We start from the raw sequence: 27,713 nt of genomic DNA on the forward strand, positions 1-27,713 counted from the left end.
TAAAAATTTATAATGTACCAGAAACTAAAAAAACTAATAAAAATTTAATTTGAAGTGATCGAATTAGTTTCAATGTATCATAGAGTTGTTACTGTCATTGAGATTTAGGACTTTATTCAAATCTCTTCTCATCCAACCATCATAGATAAAAGCAGAAGGGACAGTTGACTTAATTAACCTCAATAATATATATTCCTGTTTTTGCCTTGTTCAAGAATTTTGTTCTTGCGATATTCGGAGTAATTTGTGAATGGTTGGTATTTGAGTGATAGCAGATCACTTATCCTAGGTATCCTTGATGCTTCACATCACGAAGTTGATCAAAGAACTACTTCGCTTTCAATCATTTTATCACTCAGCAGGGAACTACATAAAAAAGGTAAACATCAATCACCAGTTGCAGCCCACTTTTAAGGGGAAAAAATATACACTTGACTGAAAATCTAGAGGGTTATTTGTGGTCACGAATCATCCAGCGTCTACCAACATGCTCTCATCTGTCCATTTCTCAAGCTTATCCTTGTGAGTTGTGACCATGCCCTTTCAACAAGCTACTGTTTTTCTTAGATATGCAAAAGAATTACCCTTGCGCAAGATAGTGGATATATATTATTATTCTATATGTTTTTCGAAACCCAAAAGTGAGTAGATATTTGCCATTATGGTTGTCTGATTTTGCATTTGTCCTCGGCTATAATTCCACAGCCTCAGACATAGAAAACCAAACAGTGTTGTCTTTGAAACAAAAGGAGGGTACACAGCCTGCAGAGATCAACGTGCTTGAGGAGACTAAGATGGTGTCCACGTTCTCTGTTCTTGCTGCTTTTCTTGCTTGACAACCCCCAGACTGTCAATATTACGTTCTGACACCAGAAATTATTGAAGGTAAGACCTAGGTTAAGAAGAGGCATCAAAAGATATATGTCATTGTTTGGCTCCTCAACACTGTAAAATTTTGTTTGTCTCAAATGTTTTAGGAGGACTCCACCAAAGTGAAGAAAAAGGTTGCAGTATAGTGTAGACACTTATAGGAATACGTGCAAAGTGGCATCATGTCCCATGTGAAATTCCCATACACAGGGATGGGAACCCAAACCTTTCCAACAATGATTCAAATTATACCCTTCATCTTTTTATTCCACCTGTCCTCCTCCTGCATTATAAGCCATTTCTAGAAATCAAATTCTCTGTGTTTATATTGTGTGCTAGTTCTTTGAAGAATAAGCAGTGCCACAAGTTCACACACCCCATAGCACCTGCCAATTTCAGAAGAATTCCTGACCCAACCACAGCACAACTAGAGGTACTAATTTCCTAGTCTGGTCGTGTATTATACTGTGGCATATTTCCAATCATACACACACACACACACACATATCTAACATGATTTTTCATGCTGGAATTAAATTCTGAACCTTCCTCACAATTCTCCAACTGTCCTTGTACCATGTCAATTTATATCCTGACAGCTTATAAGTTATTAATCAAATCATGCAATTTAGGAAGTTATATATTCTGATTAGTTTGCTAAATTGATGATGACATGAAATTCTCCAACACTTTTCGCTCACACAGCTTCCATCAATTACTTTCAATCCCAATTAATTTCTTTTCCATCATTACGTGTCCTCTTATCTGGGGATTTCTCTGGCCATTGGGGACACTTGTGTTCTGGCATAATTAGCATATAAAACCCAGACACTGTCTTAGTCTCAGTTTCGAAGCATTATTTGGTGTCCCCCCTATAAGTACCTCTTAAGCAAAAACACTGCATCAACCTCCACCACTCGTTTCAATATCCCACCCTCAAGCAAACAAAAACTAGCCTGAAAATAAATGTGACAGTGCTCACAATTATCCGAAGGAACGAACTTGAAATGACCAAAAAGCCCCACACAACTCATCATTCGCTGTACTAGTCCCACTCTTATCACATGCCCTTGCCATTCAAATTACTAACACTGCACCACCATGATATGATACTCGGACAACATCATATGTTAGTTCTGAAGTACACATCAAACAGTGCAAACTGAATCTCATTTATCATCCCACAACAACATGCAAGAAGATTTTATTATTAATTAGTACTTTAGTGAGCCAAACAGGTTGATACATCTGGTTGAGTTTTCTTCCTCACAATTTCAGCTCTCAAGTCTTTCATTTGTTGGAAGACAATATGTAAATTTTATTTTAAATCCTCACCAAGGTTGGTAGTTTCTTTGTCCTTGTAACTGAATCTCAATTCTCATCCAACAACAAAGTGCAGGGTTTTATTATTATGAGTAAAACTAGTGATTTAGTATTATGAAGTAATTTGCATCATTAATTCCATTTTTTGAGAAATTAATTAATTATCATGTATGTATGAATGGTACAGAGAGTGAGAGGGATGGAGGCGTTTCCAAGAGACCAACGAGGTTCGCTCGAAGTGTTCAACCCTTCTTCTTCTTACTCCACCGAGAAGTCGGTGAACTCGCCTGTGCGTGTTCAATCCACGTGGAAGACGTGGATTGACGAGTTACCGGAACAACAACAACAACAACAATGTGGTGGTACTAACGAGGTGACCGCCACGTCATGGATGGCGCTTAAGGACTCCGCTCCTCCACCGCCGACGCTCGCCGCAGTGCTGGGCGAGTCTCTGTCAGCGGCGGTGGGGGAGGTTGGCAACGCCGCGAAGCGCGCGGCGGAGTGGGGCCTGGTGCTGAAGACGGACACGGAGACCGGGAAGCCGCAGGGAGTGAAGGTTCGGACCTCCGGCGGGGAGGAGCCGAGCGCGAAGGTGACCGGCGGGTCGAGGAGGGACTCGAGCAACTCGGTTCGGAGCTCCGGCGAGTCTTCCGACGACGGGAGGGAGTACCGGGGAGGAATACCGAGGGTTTCGGAGGACCTGAGGGACGCTTTGTCGGCGTTTCAACAGACGTTCGTGGTTTCGGACGCTACCAAACCCGATTACCCGATCATGTATGCCAGTGCCGGGTTTTTCAAGATGACGGGCTATACATCAAAGGAGGTCATAGGGAGAAACTGGTACGTTACCGTTAACTTTTTCATGGTTAAACATATTTTTAGTTTGTGTAAAAATATAAAATAAATTAATTATATTATTGAATAAGGAACCTTAGAAATATATTCTCTAACGAAAAATTATGTGATTAAGACTATTATAATCTTAACTAATCAATACATAATATATGATTGAGTGTTATTAATTTTTTTCATTACATATCACTTTGGTCATAATTATTCACACTAGTAATTTGAAATGGTCTATTAAAGTTTTCTTTTCTACTACATTCCGATCCTCTTAATCCACCTTTTTTCTTGTACGTTAGAATTTATTGTAAAATAGTGAGTGAGTCTAATTAAATGAAATGTGTGATAAATAGAATTTGTAATTATTAATAAAAAAAATGTTAAAAAATAATAATATATTAACAAATGTGTTAATAACATTTGTCTTATTCAGTTATATAGTGTAATATGAGATAAATTTATTGATTGTTACTTTAAAAGTCATTAATAATGATTTTGGTATATTCTAAAAATCTTTATTCTAATAGTGCATAAATAATAAAGTCATACAAAAATGTTTATGTTTAGTCTTCCTTTTAATTATGCCAGTTGTAGTCTCAATTTTTTTTTAAAGAAAAAAATATCTTATTTTAAAATTTTCTTCCATGAAATAGGAGTCACTCACAGCAAATTTCTATAAGCAAGTATTGAGTTTATGTAAATATATAAAAACCATATTTAACTTATGGTATGTCAATTGAGTTATTATTATTATTTCGGTTGTTTATTGGAAATATTTAAGTGATAGAGATTAATGGACCATTAATAAGAATTTTGTTTGGACATAAGTATTTATGGTAGCTAGAATAAAAAGGGAAGAAACATAAAATAAGTTTCTTTATTTCAGAATGTGAAATTAGCAAAATAAGCCTTTTGTAAAATATATTTATCTAAAGATAATTAAGATTTTAATGATTGAACCCACACGAAAAGCAATACGCAAGGGTCTCTTTAACTGTAATAACTGTAAGGAAAACGACAGTGAGTAACAAAATAAAAAACGGGGCGGGTGGGTGGCAGTCGGTTTATGCAGGGGGCAGACACGGATCCGGATGATGTGGCAAAGATAAGGGAAGCTTTACAAAGTGGGTCTACTTACTGTGGAAGGTTACTCAATTACAAGAAGGATGGCACCCCCTTTTGGAACCTTCTCACTATTGCCCCTATCAAGGACGACGATGGAAGAGTCCTCAAATTCATCGGGTATGTTACCTTACTACACACTTTCTTTATGCTCCTCATTCACTTGTTTATGATTTCTTATAATTTTATGATAAAATATTTTTTCTTTTGAGTTTTTTAACGAATAATATTAGTAACATCTTATTCATTATTCAATCCTGTATTCTTCATTTCTCTCTTTTTCCTTTTGTATTGTATTATTGTTGTCTTTAATTATTGTGGCTTATGGCCTGGTTGGGACCTTATAGTGACAACAAATTGACTTTTCATTGGTTTGGTCATTGTTCACAATGTGTCCTTTGCAATTTTTAAGATAAGAAGGGGAGGGGCGAGCTGGATCAATTTCAGTTCACTCTCTACACTGATAATGACCACTCCATATATAATATCGTTTTCATTTAGAAAATGCCAAACAGCGCCCACTGTTATGTCTATTGTTTCCATTCATTATATGAGGATCCGTCTTCTTGATAACTTTAATTAGTACAAAATTTGGGCTATACATGCTATTATATTATTTTTATTTATCTTTATAATTGAATGATCCTGACATATCCGCTAACAGAAAAACTTCCAAATCCCACTAGCTATATAATGTAATGTTTTTTTGGGTCACTATTGTTGGTTGGTCATGGTCTAAATATCTACATTCTAATGGAAAAAATATTCTGTTTATATAATATCTATCATTTTTTTCTTAATTAAATGGAAAAAAAGTATTCTGTTTATCTATTAAGGGTAAACACTATATAGCTTGGATTTATTTTATTATATTTGAGTTTGATCCACTTAAAATATATTTTTGTGTGGAACGATAAACTTTAAATATAACTAAATTGTGGAATAAGAATTAATTCTAGTCAGCTGAAAGATCAAAATATGTAGGAATACCTTATATTCTACTAAAGAACCAAAAATGCATGGTTTAAAAAAATGACAAATGTGTGTTATCTCAAATCTGATGCGTCAGGCCATTCACCTATCTGGGTTCTTTATCAATTTCGTTTACCGTATAAAAATTACTTGGATACAGATAGAATGTAGGAGAGGCCAATTACACCCAGAAAATGTATTCCTTCTTTTTATGAATTTTGTCACCTAATGTTACAATTGTTTGAATCCAAATTTGCCAGAAAACTTATGTGAATGCAGAATGTTGATTAAAATATCGACGAAACATATCTCAATATGACTACATCTATTAACTTTTTTTTTTATTGAAAAATATATGAACTAAGTTGATGTAACATAAAAACGGACAGTCCAATCATAGTAGTTTCTGTTTTTGGTACCTCAACTGAAATAGTTAAAATCAAGAGAAAAGTTCTTCTTGTTTTTTTAGGGTATATAAATGATCCATTTGAATTTAGTTGGGCATGGCATAAATATATACTTATCCCTAGTATTTATGAATCTATCCTTAATGGGTAGACACTAGGCGCTTGCCATAAATGTTTAATTCTAAATCCTTTTTTCTAACAGATAATTTTAAATCTTTTAACACTTACAAATTACTGATGTTAGAGATTGTTTAGCACTTAAAAAGAGGTAAATAGTTGCTTACGCTCACGCCAACCTGATATGTGACTAGAAAAGGAAATATTGCTGGACTTGGTATGAATAAGAATCTCCTTATCGAGATAAGATAATATTTGTTTCCCCAAATATTTTATATTTTAAGCCAGATGGATCTCTTTAAATCCATATCTTTGTTACTGTTTTTCAAACTGAATTATTCATTATTTGGCATTGATTGCATGTGATTGACAAACAGGAGACAGAAAGAGGGCATATTGATTGCACGTGGGTCTCCTTTTTTTAAAAAAAAAAATTCTTTTACAACTTATAATTGCACGTGGGTCTTGATGTAATGGAACGGTAGCATGCATCATTGTCTGATACATGATTTGAGTCTCTCACTTTTAGTAGGAAAAAGAAACAGAATTTCAGAGCTATAACTACTAATTAAAATAAATAATTATTGAAATTTATATAATTTTATTATGTCTTATATATGTGTGTCTATTTGATCATAATTCTAATTATCTATTTTTTTATTAACAATTATATTTTCTTATTTATTTTTAATACTGGTTCCCTTATTTTAGAACAGTTATATTCCAACAAAAAAAAAAATGCTCACACGTATTCTGTTGAACATTTATTGTTGCGTAAATTTTATAAAATTCATGTTAAAATGAAAAGAAATCCATTATTTTAAAAAAATTAATAATAGAAAACGTTATTACTATTTCTTTATGTAGTATTTTTTTTAATTCTTTCTATTATGTATTATTTTGAGCTTATGGGAAGTATTTTCTCTGTATGGAAATGGGATATGGTGGCAGAATGCAAGTGGAGGTTAGCAAGCATACAGAGGGGGCTAAGGAGAAGATGCTACGTCCCAATGGATTGCCCGAATCCTTGATTCGATACGATGGTATGTATTGGAGACATTCTAACCTATTTTTAAGAATTGTACAACCTCAAATTATGTAACATATTTAATGAACAAATACATTATTGAGTTTGCCCAGTTTTTATTTAAATTTTTAATAAAAATAATTAGATTACTTTTAAATAATTAAATTAGGTATATAATTAACAAATTAATCTATAGTTGATCATATTGCATCAAGTGGGCCTATAACATGGTAGTGAAAAAAGAAATTACATCTAGTGTGCCTCCGAGAATTTGTCTGATCAATAAAAGCAGTCATACGAGACATACCTTTGTAGGTGTATTTATGCAAGAAGTTAATTAAGGTGCTCTTTGTATAAATTTCTTAATAAATATTTATAGGAGAAAATAAGAAGATAAAATAAAATTAATTTTTATAAGTTAAAATTAATTTATACATAAATTAATTTGTAAAAGTTTTATCATAGTTTTTCCATAAAATTGATATTAACTTATGCATTATCTAATTTTAATTTATGAAAGAAGTTTAATTTATTTTATCTTCTTATTTTCTTCTATTATTATAATTTATTGAGAAATTTATCTAATTAAAACATAGTGTCTATTTAGATACGCGTTTATATAATTGATTTTGAATGGTCGTATATTTATATATTTAAAGTAAATGTGGGTCCGTTGTAATGCAATTTTTGTCATACAAATTTGTTTGAAAACTTGCCATCAAAATTGATTTTAGGTGTATAATTACCAAAATGAGTTTTAATATCCATATATACATTTTATATTCTATTGCCATTCAAGGGTATGTGTGAAATAAATTTATGGACTCAAGTTAGAGTGGATGCATGCAAAATCTATTAGAAATAGCTTCCAACATAACTTGAGTCTAGACCACCCAAATTACCAAACATGATGGTCAATGAAAATGAAGTTTGATTAACGCAAGACTGAAGGTTCAGCCATGTATACGTGAAACCAAACATATTCCTCATAGAACTATAACAATGTTAATGAAACGAAAAATGAAGTATTGAATTAATATAAATGCTATTTGAGGCTAATAATTTATGTAAGGAGAAAAGTAAGTAGAAGTGTACATAAATATCAAACACCCTTAACACCTTTAATTACTTTTTATATCTCTCTTTCTATCCTATCATATCACAACTATCATAGTTGTATTTGTCTCTGATCTCTCTCTATCTCTCTTTTAGCATTGGGTGTCCATTTATTTTTATCCAAGTAGAAATAGATGAGAGAGAAATGCAGACATGATGGGTGATAGTTTTGATAAAAAGAGAATGATAAAGAAAAATTATGAGTGTTAACGAGGTGTTGAACTCTTGGGGTCTTTCAACAACTAAACTAACAGCTGGTTGCGCATTGGTGATGCAGCTCGTCAGAAAGAGAAGGCAAATAGTACAGTATCTGAGTTGTTGCTGGCTGTGAGGAGGCCTCGTGCACTGAGTGAATCAGCAGGGCGTCCCATGATCAGAAAGTCAGCATCCGGTGATGATGCACAAGACAAACCGCCAGAAAAGTCATCTAGGAGAAAATCTGAGAGTGTCGCTTCTTTTAGACGAAAATCACATGCTGGAGACAGAAGTTCAATGGAGAGAATCACTGAGCTACCTGAAAAGAAACACAAGAGCTCTCGTCGCCGTTCTTTCATGGGGTATATATATATACATATGCATGCTTATTTACTTAAGTTATACATCAAAATCACTAGTTTTTGAACTATTTTTAAATATAGTTTAATTTTGATACATTGTGAGATTTTACATCTGTGAGCCAATCAGAAATCTCTCCCTATGTATTCCTTTTAAAGTAACTATTACAAAAGTCATTAATTTTTATTAGAAATGACAATTCATGGTCAGACAAGTGTAAAAAAAACTTTTACTCTATCAGTATATTCTAATTAAATTCTTTTAAAAATACTAGTTTTCTTTCATGGGGCATGATCATCTCATAAACTAGTTTTTGAGTGATTTCTACAAGTTTTATATATAATATGATATGCAATGTACATTTGGTCCTATATTTCAACTTTGTCTAATTTCTATATATCTATGTTTCAGGTTCATCAGGAAAAGCCAGTCTAACTTTGAAAGCTTCAATGATGAAGCAGTTGTAGAGAACAGCTCTGAGAGTAGTGATGAGGATGATGAGAGGCCTGAAAGTTTTGATGGCAAAGTACAGAAGAAGGAAAAGAGAAAGGGTCTTGATCTTGCTACCACACTTGAACGTATTGAGAAGAACTTTGTCATCACTGATCCAAGGCTGCCGGACAACCCCATTGTAAGATGATCCTTTTTTATACCATTTAATACTACAATGCAACAAAAATGGTGAATTTCTCTATGGGATTAATTCGTGTACTAGAGATGAGCTTAAGACGATTACGTTTTTATTTGGTTTTCCAGATTTTTGCATCTGATAGCTTCCTGGAGCTTACAGAGTATAGTCGTGAAGAAATCTTGGGAAGAAATTGCAGGTGTGATTTAAATATTAATATACAATAACCATGAAAATGAATATCAAAACACAGAAATTGAGTATTGTAAATAGGTGCTTCCAGCTTTACCTCAGGCTTCATTTACCGGATTATGAATGCTTCCATGAAGGATCAACCGAAAAATTCTATAAAAAGGAGTGCAACTGTTGCATACAGAATACATATAAAGCAAATACCGAAAACTTGAGGAAACTAAACTCTAAAATTATTACAAGACAAGTTTACTAATGCCAGATGGACGCTAGAAATACAAATTTAATTTTGTTTGTAAAAGCTTCCGAAGACTGATATACCAGGATATGATCTGGAAGGTGTTGTCGAAAATCAGTGGTATTTATTTATATTCTACTTGGTGATATAGGTTTTTGCAAGGCCCTGAAACTGATCCAGCAACAGTGAGAAAAATTAGAGAGGCCATTGACAATCAAACTGACGTTACCGTGCAGCTTATTAATTATACGAAGAGTGGTAAGCTTATTTAATGCTCTATATATACGTGGACCCAGTTCAATAGGCTAATTTATTTTAGATTGGATTTTGTAGGTGTTACATGAATAATTCGTATAGCAGTATATGATGAAAAAGTTCTCAGAAGAAACAAAAATGTTATTGTCACCGTATCTTTCCATGAATAACCTGTATGAGTAGTAGGACTGTAGGAGATGAAAAACAGTTCAATAATTTCACAAATATCCTTGTTTTTATATCATGAATCCTTTTCATAGTTTTCAAAGGAAAATGACTATTTAACAACTTGAAGCTAAATATGGTTGCTAATATTATTCTGCCCAATTCAGGTAAAAAGTTCTGGAACTTGTTTCATTTGCAGCCTATGCGTGATCAGAAGGTACAGTTTATGATAACAACTTTTGTTTTTTGTAGTTAATCATATCCCATTTACCAAACCTTCTAACAGAAACCATGGTTAACTTGTTTCTCTTTTTCTTTGTTTAACAGGGAGAGGTACAATATTTTATTGGAGTTCAACTTGATGGTAGTCAACATGTGGAGCCACTTCACAACCGCATTGCTGACGATACTGCAAAAGAGGGAGAACAATTGGTTTGTTTTCTATCCAAGTGCTTCATTAGTTGAACATATATTGAAATCTCCAATTTTCTGTTGGTTTTCAACATCACTACATATCCAAATAGAGGCTTTTAATTTGAAGTCTATAATAATAAAAGCCTACAGTTCCTCTATTATGACCAAAGAGAAAATTTTGGATATAATTTGTTGGTATTATCTGTAATAGAAGGAAACTTTGTTCAATTTATTATGCTTTGTATTCCAAGTTATAACAAGTTTATTTGACATTCATCCTCAGGTAAAAGATACTGCGGAAAATGTTGATGATGCACTGAGAGAACTTCCAGATGCTAATATGGTAATGTCTCCTGACTATCAGTTTCCTCTGAAAAGCTTTTGCATTCAATTTTTCTCACAATCTTTTGGCTACCTTCAGAAACCAGAAGATTTATGGATGAATCATTCAAAAGTGGTTCACCCCAAGCCTCATAGGAGGGATGAAGCTGCTTGGAAAGCCATTCAGCAGGTATTACTCAATACTTATGTAGTTGAAATTATGTCATACTTTCCAGTATTTCTCGGTAATGCTATTAACTTATTAAAGATTCAGAAAGTACTAGTACAAAGTATGACCATAAACAACTAACTCGACATATATGGTGAGCATTTCAACATGTCCCATTTGACATTTTTGCTGGCTTCCATTCTTGTCTTGCCTTTACTAGACTATTTTACTTTTTTTTCAACCCCACAATAGATTCGAATATTGTGATTATGTGACTTTCTTTTTCAGATTTCATTTTTTGAAGAATAGAAATATTTTTATCTTTCTATTTTTTTAGATTTTTTTTAATTATGTATTCTATTGAAGATTACTTGAATTGGTAAACATGACATCAAAGATACTTCTCTGTCTATATGGTTGTTATATTTTAAATTTTCATCCCAGTCACTTTTTGAATATCTCCTGTAAGTTACATTTTGCAAACTGATTATGTGACCATGGTTTTGCAGATCCTAAATAGTGGAGAGCAGATAGGCCTGAATCATTTTAGGCCAGTTAAACCCTTGGGATCAGGAGATACTGGCAGGTTTTTTTCCTGATTCTCTTTTCAACTTCCCAACATTTGAAATGTGCATGAACATGTAGCATGAGGCTTAAATTAATTGGTCGCTGAAATAAATTGTAACTAAATGACTGTGATGCGCTGGAAACATATGACGTGGGACCTAAGAATCAAAACCTGAAACTATACTTTCATAATATGTTCAATCCCTTTCAGTATTGTAATTTTCAGCTGCAACAACCACTTATGAACTTAAATTTTTTAAATGATTTCATTGCTCCAAGCATTTGCCCACTTACCAGATAAGTACAACCATCTATGTTTCTTGGTGTAATGAGCGCTTTTAAACTAGTAAGTATAATATTTCTTCAACGAAATTTTGGCATATATTAGAGACTCATAGATGAACTAGTCTGTTGATTAGCTGGATTTTCTTTTTTGAATTTCTAAAACCTTGACAAGAATTTCTTCATTGTGAAGTTTTTCTCTGTTCATTATTTTTTCCAATCAAGCATCTGGGGCAATGTTATTATATCACGTGTACTGTCTTTCAGTGTCTATCTGGTGGAGCTAGGCGAAACTGGTCATTATTTTGCCATGAAGGCAATGGAGAAGGGTGTTATGATCAATCGTAACAAGGTACAGAATATATTTATTTGACATTTTTTTGTTTTTACTTGTCACCTCCTACCATCAATAGTTTTAGAAATGTTTACTTAGAAATTGTTCAAAACTGTATTGGCTTTATTTTCTTTGCCTTTTGGTATTTCCTTTTAATTTTTCAGTTAATTAAAACAATTTTGTCCTAGTGGGTCACTTTTAACAGTAACTGTAACTACAGGTGCATAGAGCTTGCACAGAGAGAGAGATACTCGACATGTTGGACCACCCTTTTCTTCCTGCATTATATGCTTCCTTTCAGGTTTGTAACTCTAGTGCACTTCAAAGTAAGATAGTTATAGAGAATAATGAAATTGGAACTAAAACTATCATTGGTCGCAGATACAAGTACAATATGAGTTCTTGAACTCTAAAAACTGAACTTAACTATCAACTGTCCTTAGGGCTAAAATATAACTACCAACTGAATATAAGAGTAAATAACTTGAATTAGTTAGATTTTACATCTTCTGTCAGTAGTTGTTAATTTCTAGAGACTGGAGAAACATCAGGATCTTTATGATTTCTTGAAGAATGATCACTCACCCTGCCACCACTCTCTTCTAGCCTGTGATTAAAAAGTGCAAATTGTCACAACACACAAGCTCTTTAATATACACCCTTGGTTTCATGGAGGATGGTTTCACACATCATATTCCCTTTCCATTATGCCTTTATTTCCTATTTCATTTAATTCAAAACTTTCTAATTACTAGATAACAAAAGATGCATACATTACTACTTACAATAAAATGAAATTGAAAATTCTTTGAAACTTGATTAATTTGCAGACGAAGACACATGTTTGCTTGATAACTGATTATTGTTCTGGTGGAGAACTATTCCTTCTTCTTGACCGACAGCCAGCTAAGGTTCTCAGGGAAGATGCAGTGAGGTATATTATGCTACTATGCAAAGTATTTATGGATGTTTATTACAACTTTAGTTTGAAGGCAATCAAAATTGATAATAGGGAAGGGGAGGTTAGAAAACAATCCCAACTTTTTCTTTATTTTCATAACTGCTAAATTATCTTCTTGTATACTTATCGGGAAAACGGCAAGCCTCAAGTGTTTCTATGTCAATCACAATAAATTGAGTCCCTCGATATGTATTCCTTTTTTCATAAATCTGTTTTTCTATTCAACCTAAAACTTTCGTCAATCGTTTTACCATCAAACCTTTCCTTAATAAAAATTGATTTAACCTTTATATACATACACATATATGTTTTACTACAACTTTATTAAATAGTTGTATATACCCACTATTAAAGCAGATGATCCTTCTTCAACAGTGTTAGTTACTAGTGTTTCTCTCCTTTCCTTTAGCTGACATAATGTGCTTGATAATAATAGATTTTATGCCGCTGAAGTAGTTGTTGCGTTGGAGTATCTTCATTGTCAAGGTAGGTTCAAATTCATCACCCATACACATGGTAACAATATTTTTTGGACAATGAGTGTGTTACCTTTTAATTTGTGAACTTCTTTTCAACTTTGGAAGTGTTTGATTGACAAAATCTTTCCTCACATCAATACATCAAACGGCAATCATCAGATGTTCACAAATATTTTTCTCCAATTATCAGATGTTATAAATTGACCTAGTAGCAATATATGATCCTTTCTTATTGTGAAATTCTGTCCTAGCAAGAAATCTTGCTACTTAAAATTTATGTTTACATATATTAATTTAAGACATTCAGACAACATCTAATATAATAATATTGTTTGGTGAGAATTCACAGGGATAATATATCGGGATTTGAAGCCAGAAAATGTGTTACTACAAAGCAGTGGACATGTGTCTCTAACAGATTTTGATTTGTCATGTTTAACATCTTGCAAACCACAGGTATCTTAGAGACAAGAACTACAGATGATAAAGTTTTTATTTAGAAGTAATACTTTTTAACTCTACTGAAACAAATTTATGTTATGTCTGCACTCTTTACAGCTTCTAGTTCCAGCTATAAATGAAAAGAAGAAAGCTCAGAAAGGCCCACACGCTCCAATATTTATGGCTGAACCTATGAGAGCATCCAATTCTTTTGTGGGGACTGAAGAGTACATAGCTCCGGTTCGTTGTTTCTGGACATTATTTCTTGAGCAGAAAATCATTTCTAGATTCAAATTCTTATGGAAGCATGCATGATATAGTTAACATGTTTCACTTTATAATTTGAAAGATCAAGTTGAATCTGTTAGAAGTATACGAAGTTCTGTGGTATAGTCTTTATTCTTGATACACTAGAGGAGAAGGTGAGGACTTGCAGTTTGTTTGTACAATCATTCTCGATAAGCTTGCCAATTAGACACGCATCTTCTTATCACAATTAAAGATCCCGTTTTTCAAGGGCTGGTGGTGGGATCCTGGTGGACTTACAAATTATTGCATTCATGTCCTTGAACTTTTTGTTTCTCTCAAATTGTAAATTGTAATTGACAGATCAAATGTTTAATGCTTGTGCAGGAAATTATAACGGGTTCAGGCCATACAAGTGCTGTGGATTGGTGGGCTCTTGGTAATTCTTTAATTCTTACAATAAATAAAGGCTATTAGGCAACATTTTGAAAAACTAAAAAAAAAAATAGAATGCATTGTATATTTATTGTGTAGTGGATATACTAGTATTTATATTAGAAAAAGTTCGGTGTTCTATCAGTGAAAACTATTTTGCCTTAATTGAATCCAACAATATCATTCTACCTGTCTTTTCTACATATGGTATTCTATTATGAGTTGAGGTTAATTCTTTTTCGTTTTCTTAATTCCTTGTTTTTTTCACCCTTTTTTTTATTTGGCATATGCCCATTTTTCCTCAATCGATTAGATTTTATGATATTGAGAGAATGAATTGAAAAAAAAAGTTAATCACAAAGATTTTTGAAATGCTAAAGACAAACATTCATCCTGATTGCATCTTTCTCAATTCTCATGATAAGGATTGTCATTAATTGAATTTAATGGCCGAAACTTAACCTATTGGTCTCTTTCACATAAAAGACACACGGATACACTAAAAAACATACTTTGACTGCATGCCTTACTTTTTTCAGGAATTCTTTTATATGAAATGTTTTATGGGTATACACCATTCAGGGGAAAGACTAGGCAAAGAACATTTACAAATATTCTCCACAAGGACCTTAAATTTCCCAAAAGTAAACAGGTGAGGTTGTTCTCTTGCACAGCCTAATGTGCACACTGGTTGTTTAGTACATATTGTTTCTGTGTGACAATAGTTCTTCAAACTAGATGAAGCAGTAATTAATGCAACTTAATAGTCACGTTTGATGCTTAGAATATATACCCTGGTGTGGCATAGATTCCTTCTGTCACTAGTGTCTGAATATATCTACTCACAGTAGAACTTTTATATTTCTTGGTGGAACTTGTTTTTTTCTAATAACAACAAATATAAAGTGTTAAAGAATGAAAGAGAACGCAGAGGAAACTGAGACCGCAAAGGCTTATATTTATTCAGATATGAAGTAACGTATTTATAAATATAACAATAAAAAAAAACTGCTAACAGAGAGATAAAATCACTAATAGATCATGCCTAAAGAATAGGACTAAACTAAAACAGTTTTATCCTATTCGTCAACATTTTTCCTAAAAAATAGCATAAAAATATGATCTACTATAGTTTGTTAGATAGTTACAACAATTACATCTTCAACACTCCTCCTTGACTTTGGAACTGCAAACTCCAAGCTATTGTCTCAAGTATTCAAATCTGGCTTTTGGAAGTGCCTTGGTCAGAATGTCAACACTTTGATTCTCTATTTTGCGGTGCAGTAACTTCACTTCTCCTTCCCTTTGAACCTCTCTTAGAAGAAAAAACTTTATCTTGAATGCTTAGTTTTGCCATGAAACACCGGATCATTAGTAATTGAGATTGCAGTCTAGTTGTCCACAAAAATCTGTGTGCTTTCTTCTTGTTCCATATGCAAATCTGTCATGATTTTCCTAATCCAAAGAGCCTGATTCACTGCAGCAACAACAACTACATACTTTGCTTCTACAATCGATTGAGCTACAACTTCTTGCTTTTTAGAACACCAAGAAAAACTCCAAAACCAAAAGAAAAACAGTAACCAGAGGTGTTTCTCGTGTGATCAATACAACCTGCCCAGTCACTATCAGAGTATCCATGAAATTTAAAATTATGAGAATGAGAGTACATCACACCATAGTCTAAAGTGCCTTTAATATATCTAACAACTCGTTTGGTAGCTTGAAAATGTACTTCACTAGCACAATGCATGAACCTTGAAAGTATACTTACTGCAAACAAAATGTCAGGTCTAGTAGCAGTAAGATACATTAATCAACCAATCAAGTTTCTGTAATGCATTTCGTCAACTTTATCAGTTCCATCATCCTTGCTAAATTTCTCCTTTTGGTTCATTAGAGATGTAGTGCTTTTGCAGTCCTCCATATGAAACTTTTTGAGTATTTCCCTTGCATATTTCTTTTGGCGAATGAAGATTCCATCATGATCTTGTTTCACCTCCATTCCCAAAAAGAAACTCACTAAGCCAAGGTCTATCTTTTCAAATGCTTTAAGCATTTCAGCTTTAAACTCCTTTATGAGTTTCTCATCACTTCCTGTCACAAACAAATCATAAACATAGACAACAATAATGATTAAATTTGCATCTACCAACTTCACATACAATGCAGCCTTACTTGGACTTTTGACAAATCCAAGATCTTGAAGACGATCATCTATCCTATTGTATCAGGCTTAATACCATATAAGGACTTTTTCAACTTGTAAACTTTCTCCTCCTCTTCTTTGATTTGAAATCCCTCAGGTTGCTCTACATAAATCTTCTCCTACAAGTAACCATTTAGAAAAGCAGATTTTACATTTAAATGATAAACTTTCCACCCTTTATGTGCAATTAAGGCAAGTAGCATTCTAATTGTATTAAGGCGTGCAACTGGAGCAAAGGTTTCTGAAAAATCCACTCCAAACATCTGAGTATAGCCTTTCACCACCAACCTGGCCTTGTATTTATTTATAGAACCGTTTGAATTGAATTTGGTTCTATAAACCCATTTGACCCCTATAGGTTGTTTGTGTTGAGGTCTGTCCACTAGCTCCCACGTGTCATTTTTTCGATCATCTTTAGTCTTCCTTCATAGCATTTATCCACTTGTCATCCTTTTTGTCTTCTTCAAATTCTGCAGGTTCTAAGACAGCTACATTACTCTTTTGATACATCTCAAATAAAGATCTTGTACCTCTGACAGGAATTTCATCTACAACACCATCAAGGAACTGTGGGATTTATGGTAGTTGCTTCCTTATTGGCTCACCCCAATTCCATTGTTGATCTTCCATAAATTTGACATCTTTACTCATAAGAATTTTTCCATTTTGAGGTTGGAAAATTCTGTAAGCTTTGGAAGTGTTGTTGTATCCAATGAAAACTTCAGGTTCTATCTTCTTATCAAGTTTGTCCCTTTTAATCTGTGGAACATAAGAGAAACAAACACAACCAAAGATTTTTAGATTTTATAAATCTGGTTTGTAACCAAACCAACCTTCAAATGAAGTTTTTCTATGCATAACTCTTGTAGGTAGTCTATTAAGCAAAAATATTGTAGTGTTTGCAGTCTCCACCCATAACTTCTTTGGCAACTCCTTTTCATGCATCATACACCTTGTCATCTCCATGATACTTCTATTTTTTCTCTCACTCACACCATTCTATTGTGGGGTGTAAGATACGATGATTTGGTGCTTAATGTCAACTTCTTCATAAAATTTATCAAAAACATCATTTATGTATTCCTTCATGTTGTTAGACCTTATTGTTTGCAACCTGCAACCACTTTGATTCTCCACCAATGCTTTAAATTTCCAAAAAATGTTACCAACCTCAGTCTTGGATTTAAGGAAATAAATCCAACAAAATCTGGTATAATCATCAATAAATGTAATATAGTATTTATTATCATTTAAAGATGATACTCTATGAGGTCCCCCAACATCTGTGTGAACCAATTGCATCTTTTGAGTTGCTCTCCAAGCTTATTGAGGAAATGATTTTCTGACTAGCTTACCAAATTGGCAAGCCACGCAATCAGCCAACTTGTCTTCAAGCATTAACACATCTTTCACCAAGGCATTTGTTTGCATGTATAAAAGTCCAACAAGATGGAAGTGTCTAAGCATTTTGTGCCATAGTTCAACATTGGTGGTCATGCTTGAAAAAACTATTTGCTCCTCCTCCATCAAATTTAGAGCATAGCTTTTAGCCCTCATTTTTACCCTAAATACGTATTTGCCCTTTGCATCTTTGATCAAGCACCAATTGTCTTCAAATATAACTTTGAATCCATTCTCTACAAGCTGGGCAACACTAAGCAAATTTTGATCAATGTCAGACACATATAAGACATCATAGATATATTTCAAACCTGTCAAGCTTTCAATAGCAATAGTCCTTTTTTCCCTTGACTGACATGAAATCACCATTTCCAATTTTTACTTCGAAAACAATGGTTTTGTCAAGCTCTTTAAAGAGCTTCAGGTCGTTGGTCATATGGTTTGTGCAACCGCTGTCTATCAACCATGAATCACTGGAACTATTGCTTGTAGCAAAGCGTGTTGCAACAAAGAGTTGCTCATCTTCTTGTTCCTCCGCAGCCACCTTTGCCTCCTCCGATTTAGACTTGCATATTCACTCTACATGTCCCATATTGCCATAATTTCTACACTTGACATCTGGCTTCCACCAACACTTTCTTTGAGGATGGTTTGTCTTTTTGCAATACGGACAAGGAGGAAAGGTCTCACCTTGCTGCTTGTTGGAGCCTTCTGGTTTTTTGTTCCTCCATTTGTTGTTCTTCTTATCTTTGCCACCTCTTGAATTTTGTGCTTTCGTATGAAAAGCACCTTGTACCACCTCCTCTTGTCTCATCATTCTTCTTTGCTCCTGTGCCTGTAGAGCATTTATCAGTTCTCCCAAGATGATGGTTAACAAGTCTTTTGACTCCTCCAATGCTGATATCTTCAGATCATACTTTTTAGGTACAATGACCAGGATTTTTTGCACTATTCTTTCATTAGAAAAGTCCTTCCCAAGAAGCTTCACTCTATTTGCTATGCCTAACAGCCGGTCAGTGTAGCCTTTGATTGTTCCAGTCTCTTTCATGCTCTACATCTCGATTTCTCTACCCAAGTTGAGTACTTGCATGCCTTTGGTTCTTTCACAGCCTTGATATTTTGATTTGAGATAATCCCAAATCTGTTTGACAGACTTGAAGTTCATAATTCTTGTAAAAATGATTTTTGACACAACAGAGAAAAAACAATTTTTAGCCTTAGCCTTTTTGTCTTCCTTTCTCTGTGATTCTTCATCTGAGCCACCATTGGATTTAAAGGTAGTTCAAGGACATCATAGTTTTCTTCTATTGCCTCCCAAAGATCCAATGCTTCAAGATGAGTGGTCATTCTTTCAGCCCATAATTCGTGTATAATGTTTCTCCCTCCATTACGGTTTCTCTCAATTCATAGATCCCTTAAAGATAAGAGCTCTGATACTAATTTGTTGTTTTTTGTTAATAACAACAGATATAAAGCGTTAAAGAATGAAAGAGAACGTAGGGGAAATTGAGACTACAAAGACTTATATTTATTTAGATATGAAACAACATATTTATAAACATAATAATAAATAAAAAAATAATTGCTAACATAGAGATAAAATCACTAACCGGTCATGTCTAGAGAATAGGACTAAAATAACTTTATCCTATCACTCAACGTGACTTTTATTTTTCCTAAAATATAACATAAAGATCTGATCTACTGAAGTTTGTTAGACCGTTCCTATAGTCACATCTTCAACAGAACTTGAGTCTCCCTATATTCTTGTAGAAAGAAGTCATTTTCTTGGAAGTTCAACGATCAAAATGTAAAAGAAATTGAAATATGAACCATTGATGTCGAATTGGATTTATAGTTAACATGTGGGACTTTGGATTAAAATAAAAACATTCAATTACCTTTTAATCATGCATAGAAAAACTAAGGCTCCTCGCTATATGACCTTTAATCATGCATAACTACAAAATATGCTTTTGACCTACACTGCAAAACAATATAACAATTTGCTTAATTTTAAGAACTCATATTTGGACTTTCACATGAATACTTATGGAAATCTCATCTGATTAGACACTATGCATTATGCTGAATGATTAAACCTCCAAAGTTTAAATCCATCTATATGTAAATGAACAAGATAAAATAATGATGCAGGTAAGTTTCAGTGCAAAGCAGTTAATGTACCGGTTGTTGAACAGAGATCCCAAAAGCAGATTGGGTTCAAGAGAAGGAGCAAATGAAATTAAGAACCATCCGTTCTTTCGGGGTGTCAATTGGGCCCTAGTTCGTTGCACGGTAACATGAGTTAACTATTGCTATACTATGTGTTCCTTCATCCTCTACTCCATATTGTCATTGCATGTTTGATTTGTAAAACATTCCTGTGTTACCAGAAACCTCCTGAGCTTGATGCTCCTCTCCTCGAGACAACTGAAGGAGGAGAAAAGGAAGCCAAATTTGAAAATCAAGTGCAAGAGGACATGAACGTCTTCTAAAAGGTCTCTATATACACATACAGGAGCAGATATATATATATATATATATATATATATTATCTAACTTCTTATTAATTCTATTTTTGTATGAAGTAAATATATAAATAAAAATATGTAACAAAATCAAATTTTTTAATTGAGCTGAAAAGAAAATTTCATATCAAATCCAAGTTTAACTTTGAGTTAAGTCAATTTTTATCATATCTCTCTGATGCTCTCACTACACTCAAAATTTTCGTGACTAGCTAAATTATTATCTACTGTACTGCAGGTTAAAGTATGAAGTTATTTGCGTTCTCGAGTCTGTGGTAGCCAAGTTATGCAATCGAAGTTCACAATATTTGTGCTTGAATCGATTGTAGCCAAGTTAAGGAATCCAAGTTTGATTGTGTTAATGTTCATTGTAAGTTATGAATGGTGTGGTGTTTCTAAGTTACCTAGTGATGATGTTGTAAATCTTTTTTGTCTTAATATATCCTGTGTTTTCCTTGTCGCTTTCGTTCTCTCTGTCTGGTTTATTGCGATGCCGATGGATAGCGGTGCCTTACTATTTCCACAATTCCACCACATGACATACCATACACCAAAAAATAACAAATCGTTTATTGACCTATCTAAACTGTTTTAACCACTTCTAACTAATTTGTGTACGATTAACTCATTTAATCATGACATGACATCTTACCTACCCTTGAAAAGTGATGAGAAGAAAGAGTATTGTTTCTCTGTTTTAAGAAGTAGAATCGTTTCTCCATGCATGAATACTTAACAGATTATGTATTGATGAATTATCTAGAAGCATAATGCATAACAACACTTTATTACTTATTAACAAAAGAATCAAGAGATAAGAAGACAATTTTTTTTTACAAAGGCAAAATAAGGGTTAGCTACAGCTAGCTCTATTCACATCCCAACTTTATTAATACCCTAGTAATTAGCTAACTGAACCAACCAGTCTTAAAATATATTAGAAGATGATAAAAGGTTCATACAAACATGGGAGACAAAGCTAAACCCATGAAAACTAGTAAGATAAGCTCTATCTGAACCTAAAGTTAGGAAGAACATTTCTATCATTTACAAAAGATCTCTATATAGAGCTAGGACAAGTGTCCCACCAAAAAAAATCACCTATGAGAGAAGCGTGAGAGGCTAAGGTGTCTGCACATGTATTTCCCTCACAAAAATTATGCACAATAAAAAATTCCATTGAGCTAGCAAGTCTCGTGCAATTTACCCATCTATTTTTAATTTTCCAAGTAACCAAGTCAGCATTTTTAATTGCATCCACTGCCAACTTTGAATCAGTTCACCGCAAAAGCTTTGCGGAACATTAGCTATGTATAATTTGAGTCCATTGGTTATGAACTATTTTGATATATATGCATTATATTTTATAATTAATTATTTATTTTTTTGTTTGAAATAAATAAATAAATAATACATAAAATAATGATATTTTTAAATCAAATCAAACTAACAACTTAAATCGAATTATTTATGAGTTTGAATTATGTCAAGTATGAGCTAAACAAAAAGATATGTATCAAATTTGTGTCGAGTTTCAATCAATTCTTATAAAGTTAAATGGAGCTGAAATGCTGAACAATACTCGGAATAGAGATTAAAAACATTATAGTATTTAAAAATAATTATGCGATTACGTTTTTGAGGAGGCATGTGCTTTCAACTTTTAAGTTTCAAGTTGCGTTGGCGTTCCCACCCAGTCTTGGAGACATCGTACAAATGCAAACACTTTACAAGTTGGCAGTGACCTCCAAAGTAGGAGTACTAACGATGCAGAGACCTTTTGTAGTACGAACCCACAATAGTCAACGCAACTTACTATTTGTTATTTATAACATAATAACGAGGACGCAATTATGTCGTCGCTTATTCCTATAAACTCGAAAAATAAAAACATAGTATTGAGGAGCAAACAATGGTTTTTTTTTTATAAATATTAATTTTTGTTCTTAAATTTGTTAGATATTGACTGTTAGATTTTAAAAGAAAAAAATTAAAATTTTATTCTTGAATTTGTAAAAGTATAATAAATTAATCATATCATTAATTTGTTATATGTTATTTACGTGACTATTACATGTTAAAAAATATTTTTTTTATTTAATCTATATTTGACACGTGACGATCACCTAGATGATACTTGATAATTATGTGGATGATACATGGTAATCATTGACTATCACATCATCACTGAAAGCGTCACGTAAGCATAATCATTTAAGTTAATGAAAAATTAACGGTAAGATTAATTTGTTACACTTTTTATAAATTTGGAGACAAAATTTTAATGTTTCTTCTTTTAATGATGTAACTGTGCCTAACAAATTCAAAGTCAAAAATGTGTAATTTTTTGTATTACTAGTGGGTCTGTGCCTATCATCATTTTTTTTAATAAAAGAATACGGAAATGAAGAGAAATACAGAACTTAAGAGGAAGGTTGAATAGAAAACACTCGGTAGATTTATGGGATGTTGTTGAACCTTTGTTAGACATTTCAGAAATTTTTTTCTAATTTGCTCTTTAAAGTATGTGTGTGTGGTTGATGAACCAAAGAAATATCTCTCGCCATGACTGGAATATTTGGAAGAGATGCAATAAGAAGTTATGGGAGGCTAAGGAGGAATTGGATAGGAAGGTTCTTGCTACAGCTACAATAGTACTAGGTGAGTTGTTGTCTCACCTTGGTATCAGTAACGAAGAGTAAGGTGTAGTCTATGTTGCTTGGTTTGGTATCCTCTACCAGTAAGATATAACAAGGGCAATATTGACGATGTATTCTTCATCTCACATCATAAGACAAAATTTGGTATGTGTCTACTTGAACAGTTCCAATTTTGCAGGTCCAGAAGGAGGAAGCAGTTGCTTTGCTTCAAGCTAGTTCACTGGATTTTTGGTTTTGGACTAGATAAAGTAATATTTGAGACAAACTATAAGATTGTGATTGACAGAATTCACCAACTAATTTTAAAAGTGTCTAAGTTTAAAGTAATTCCTAATGAATGCAAGAAATTGATATTTTTTAAATACAAACTTTAAATTTGAGTTTATCAAAAGTCAATACAATTACTCACTCTTAATCAAGGCATATGCATTTGTAACTAGCCACCTTGTTTATTTATGTAAAAGAAAAGGACTACTCAAATTAGACATTATATTAGATATTTGTTTAATTTAGATTAAGATTTTAACTTATATGCATTATCAAAGTAAAATTTAATATACAGAAAATTAAAAAAAATTCATTTTATCATTGCATCATATTAATAATTGATAAATAAGAATACGAGGATAAGATGAATTTTAATTAAATGTAAGTTCTATACGACATACAAATTAAATTCAACAAGATAATATTATGCCCGATTACATTATCAAGAAGAATTGAATAAAAACACATGTGAGTTGACACAATTAATTAAAAATCTGATATAACTTTTATTTTTTTTATGGACGTGAATATGAATATCTTTTCACTTTTCAAGTTTGGTGTTGTAATAGTTTAGACTTTTATAGTAATCCTTTAGACAGATTTGTTGCTTCGAAATTAAGTAACTACAATTGAGTAAAACTGTTTATGATTTACCGTAAGTCTTTATTGATAACCCTAACATGTCATTGACACTTTGCTCCATAGTATTAAAAATATCTCCTTGTTCTACCACTCTTTTTAATAAAAAAATTTATGAATAAAAGCAAAACACTAGTATTTTGTAGGTGAACTATGAATGATTTGTGTAATTTGTAACATGAGAATAGTATTAGGTTAGTAAAGTAGAAACTAGAAAGGTAGGGCAGGTAGGTGCACATGCCAGTAATAATGTCCCTCACACAAACAAACACTTGTATTTTTGTTTATTGTTGAGACCACTTCTTGGATTCTCTCTCTCTCCTTCTGTGTAAAGCTTGTAGTAACTCTGAGTGCCGTGTGAGAGAGTTTCTGGCAAAAACTCCATTCCCAATTTCCAATTCTGATTTGTTCAAGTAACTAACTTGGTGTTGGTGTAGTATCAGTGCATCACACAACACAATTCACTCACTAGTCACTACCTTTGGTGAAACAATTCAATGGGTGGAGATAGTCATAGTGCTCTGAAATCCAGAGAAGTATCAGCGATGATAAAGCAGGGTTTCATACCCGACCCAACCCACTCTTTCTCACCTTCCAGAACCTTCTCTCCTCCTCCTTCCTCAACTCGCCCGAGTCAGACTCAGACTCAGACTCAGTCCCATACTCACTCTCACCCTCACACTCAGACTCTCTTCGACATGATGTCGGAGGAGCACAAATTCTCCGACGAGAAGCGCCGCAAAACGCAAGATCGAGTCTCCAGGCTCCTCGACGAGCCCGCCCTGCGCGGCGGCGGCGACGTCAGGCTCACGGTGGTCGCCAGGGACGGTTTCAGGGCCTCGATGGAGGTTCGCAAGACCGTTCTCGCCGACAAGAGCCGCTTCTTCGCCGACAAGCTTCGCTGCGCCGGCGGCGATCTCTCCCACTCCGTCGAGATCAGCGACTGCGACGACATCGAAGTGTACGTTGAGGCCATCGTTTTGATGCACTGCGAGGATCTCAAGCCTAGGTTGCGCTCCATGGCCGAAGGAGTTCCCAAAATTTTGAGCTTGCTCAAGGTACGTTGCGAAACTCACTCATCTTGTTTAATCAACTGAGCTAGACCCTCGATACCACGCTTATTTAGTTGAATGAAGTTGAGTTAGTTGAGGTAAATAATAGTAATTAAGTTCAAGTTTGTATAAACTGTTCCATAAGGAAAAGTAAAATAAGAAGGTATAATGAATTAAGTAGTTCTCTGTTATGCATAATTAAAATTAGCTTGAGTGGATAAGTTTAATGAAATAATTGAAAACTTTGTACATTTGCATAATAGGATTATTTTTTACAAGTTTATCCCATTAGATCCTGATTAATTAGAATTTATCACTTGCAGAAGCTTAATTCAATAAGCTTGAGTAGACAAGTTCAATGAAATAAATAGAAAAGAAATCCATGGATTAGGTGCTGTTTTTATGAGATAAAGTCAACTAATTTCTGTTGCCATATAAGCTCTTCAGAATGCATCCACTTGTTTTGTACAGTGTGGGTTGTAGTTAATTATGTTAGGGAGGGAGTGATTAACTAACGGTATTATTATGTTGTGTTTGGTGTTTGGTTATTTATTCCACTTTCCATGTCATAATTAAGCCACATTAATGCTTAGTCCTTTTGGTGAAGTTATTCACACGCTGGTCCTTTAATGTTGATAATGCATACTTTATCCCTTTGTGCAGCGTGCTTATTGATGAAAATTATACTCAATTGAATCTTATTTTAACTATAACCACGTTAACGCTTGATGTTTATTGCTTTGTCCTTTCTTTTTATTTTTTGTTTTCTTGACTGAGATTGGTTACTTATGTTTATATTTTTTTTCACTTCTTTTGTAGGTTTCAGCAGCTATCATGTTTGACCTTGGAGTTGTGTCATGCCTGGAATATTTGGAATCTATTCCGTGGACTGAGGATGAACAGGAGGAAGTCATATCTCAGCTAGAACATCTTCAGATTGATGACTCTGCAACTGAAGTTCTTCTTAGAGTATCATCTGATCCATCTACTGCTGATAGAGCTGACGACATCTTCTTGAACCTGCTAAGTGGTGTTCTACAAGCAAAAGACGACAAAGCTCGTAGGGAAATGAAAGCTCTGTTATCAAGATTGCTTAAAGAGAATGTGTCTAATGATAGCAGCAGACTTGATGTTTCTAAAGACACACTTTATCATCTTTGCCATAAGTGTATTGGTTCTCTTCTCCTATGCCTGTCCGAAGCAGCCAGCAGCGATGAGAAGCTGGATCGGGGGGCTATAATGAGCGACATAACTCGTGAAGCTGACAATATTCAGTGGATTGTTGACATTCTGATTGGCAAAAAGATAGGTGATGAATTTGTGAAAATATGGGCAGAGCAGAAAGAACTTGTTACACTTCACTCCAAGGTTCCAACAGTTTACCGCCATGAGATCAGCAGAATCACAGCACAACTGTGCATCGGCATTGGAAGGGGACACATACTGGTGCCAAAAGAAATTCGATTTTCCTTGTTGTCAACATGGCTAGAAGCTCTATATGAAGATTTTGGATGGATGAGGAGAGCTTCTAGAGCTGTTGACAGGAAATTGGTTGAGGATGGACTAAGCCAAACTATATTGACACTTCCTTTACTCCAACAACAGTCTGTGTTGCTGAATTGGTTTGATAGATTTCTTAGTAAAGGAGATGACTGCCCTAATATTCAGAAGGCATTTGAGATTTGGTGGAGAAGGGCTTTCATCAGACAGTATTCAGCTGAGCCTGAAAATTCCCAATTGCAAATAACTCTCTCTGATTACCCCAGCTGAAAGGTATGCAAGGGACCTTAAGAGAAAGAGATTGATTGGCAATTGTAAATAAAAAGCGCCATTTTGCATTTTTCACTTCTGCTTTGGCCTGATACGAGCAATTTGGATTTTCATTTTTTCCCATTTCTGTATTCTGTCCCGTAAATAGATGAAAGCCATGTTACCTGGACTCAGGTAAAGCTTTGTGTTGCATATTTACACATTGAAGGATAGGAGAGTTGGGATGGGGGTGGGAGAAGTATTTATTGTTCTTACTAAAGGATTGAATTGAAATGGTGTAAACTTTGCCGTTGTATCCGAGGAATTAATAAAATGATTTGATAATGTGCTATTCAACACAAGAAATCTCAATGAGAAGAGTATGTAATATCTTCGGTGTTGAATAGTCTCATTAGAAAAGAGATACACACGAAGAAGAGCGTTATTTTTTTTTTAATAATTAACTCTTTTTGTGTATCTCTCTCATATTGTCTAGTACCGGAAAGGATACACAGTCCAATGTAAATGTTAACTCATTTATATACTAGAAAAAAAATCAGGTAAGTTAAAAGAAATAGATAAAACTAACCACTTGGCCCATGCAGCACGTCCATTAAAAGAAAAACCTAAACTTGGACAATTTTTGTAATTTTTAGAAAACCAGGGGAAATATAGGCATCAATTAGATTAAGTTTTATTATTTCAAATGGGTTACTTAGGACA

The 27,713-nt window shown here is 33.8% G+C and overlaps 2 protein-coding genes across 5 annotated transcripts; both read left to right on the forward strand.

Annotated features, from left to right (window-relative positions):
• The first annotated feature begins 638 nt into the window (after window positions 1–638).
• LOC114379860 (phototropin-1-like) lies at window positions 639–21,085 on the forward strand. Of its 4 annotated transcripts, none has more exons than XM_028338647.1 (25): window positions 639–885; window positions 978–1,303; window positions 2,381–3,033; window positions 4,099–4,281; window positions 6,609–6,700; window positions 8,078–8,357; window positions 8,767–8,986; window positions 9,112–9,182; window positions 9,565–9,671; window positions 10,001–10,050; window positions 10,161–10,265; window positions 10,531–10,590; window positions 10,669–10,758; window positions 11,247–11,323; window positions 11,854–11,938; window positions 12,141–12,221; window positions 12,751–12,854; window positions 13,318–13,367; window positions 13,710–13,816; window positions 13,919–14,041; window positions 14,435–14,486; window positions 15,022–15,134; window positions 20,250–20,390; window positions 20,489–20,593; window positions 20,862–21,085. In XM_028338647.1, the coding sequence occupies exons 3-24, from the start codon at window positions 2,393–2,395 to the stop codon at window positions 20,588–20,590; spliced, it is 2,934 nt and encodes a 977-aa protein (XP_028194448.1). In that variant the 5' UTR covers window positions 639–885; window positions 978–1,303; window positions 2,381–2,392; the 3' UTR covers window positions 20,591–20,593; window positions 20,862–21,085. The 4 variants fall into 4 exon arrangements, with proteins under 4 accessions (XP_028194448.1, XP_028194449.1, XP_028194450.1 ...); XM_028338648.1 differs by having other exon boundaries at window positions 1,210–1,303; window positions 20,862–21,063; XM_028338649.1 differs by lacking the exon at window positions 978–1,303 and having other exon boundaries at window positions 20,862–21,063.
• A 3,353-nt stretch (window positions 21,086–24,438) lies between these two features.
• Window positions 24,439–27,349, forward strand: LOC114378012 (BTB/POZ domain-containing protein At5g60050-like). Its single transcript, XM_028336518.1, has 2 exons — window positions 24,439–25,247; window positions 26,061–27,349. Exons 1-2 carry the CDS (start codon window positions 24,687–24,689, stop codon window positions 27,009–27,011), a joined length of 1,512 nt encoding a protein of 503 aa, XP_028192319.1. The 5' UTR covers window positions 24,439–24,686; the 3' UTR covers window positions 27,012–27,349.
• The last annotated feature ends 364 nt before the right edge of the window (window positions 27,350–27,713 follow it).

This window comes from Glycine soja, chromosome 12 (genome assembly GCF_004193775.1).
Source record: "Glycine soja cultivar W05 chromosome 12, ASM419377v2, whole genome shotgun sequence".
Classification (NCBI taxonomy): Eukaryota; Viridiplantae; Streptophyta; class Magnoliopsida; order Fabales; family Fabaceae; genus Glycine; species Glycine soja.

What these genes read in the sequence shown, in the direction of transcription:
- LOC114379860 (XM_028338647.1), top strand. Translation starts at nt 2,393, where the DNA reads ATGGAGGCGTTTCCAAGAGACCAACGAGGTTCGCTCGAAGTGTTCAAC. An exon ending in CATTATATGCTTCCTTTCAG is followed by an intron (nt 12,222 to 12,750) that starts GTTTGTAACTCT and finishes ATTAATTTGCAG; the next exon opens with ACGAAGACACATGTTTGCTT. An exon ending in CTCAGGGAAGATGCAGTGAG is followed by an intron (nt 12,855 to 13,317) that starts GTATATTATGCT and finishes TGATAATAATAG; the next exon opens with ATTTTATGCCGCTGAAGTAG.
- LOC114378012 (XM_028336518.1), top strand. Translation starts at nt 24,687, where the DNA reads ATGGGTGGAGATAGTCATAGTGCTCTGAAATCCAGAGAAGTATCAGCG. An exon ending in AAATTTTGAGCTTGCTCAAG is followed by an intron (nt 25,248 to 26,060) that starts GTACGTTGCGAA and finishes CTTCTTTTGTAG; the next exon opens with GTTTCAGCAGCTATCATGTT.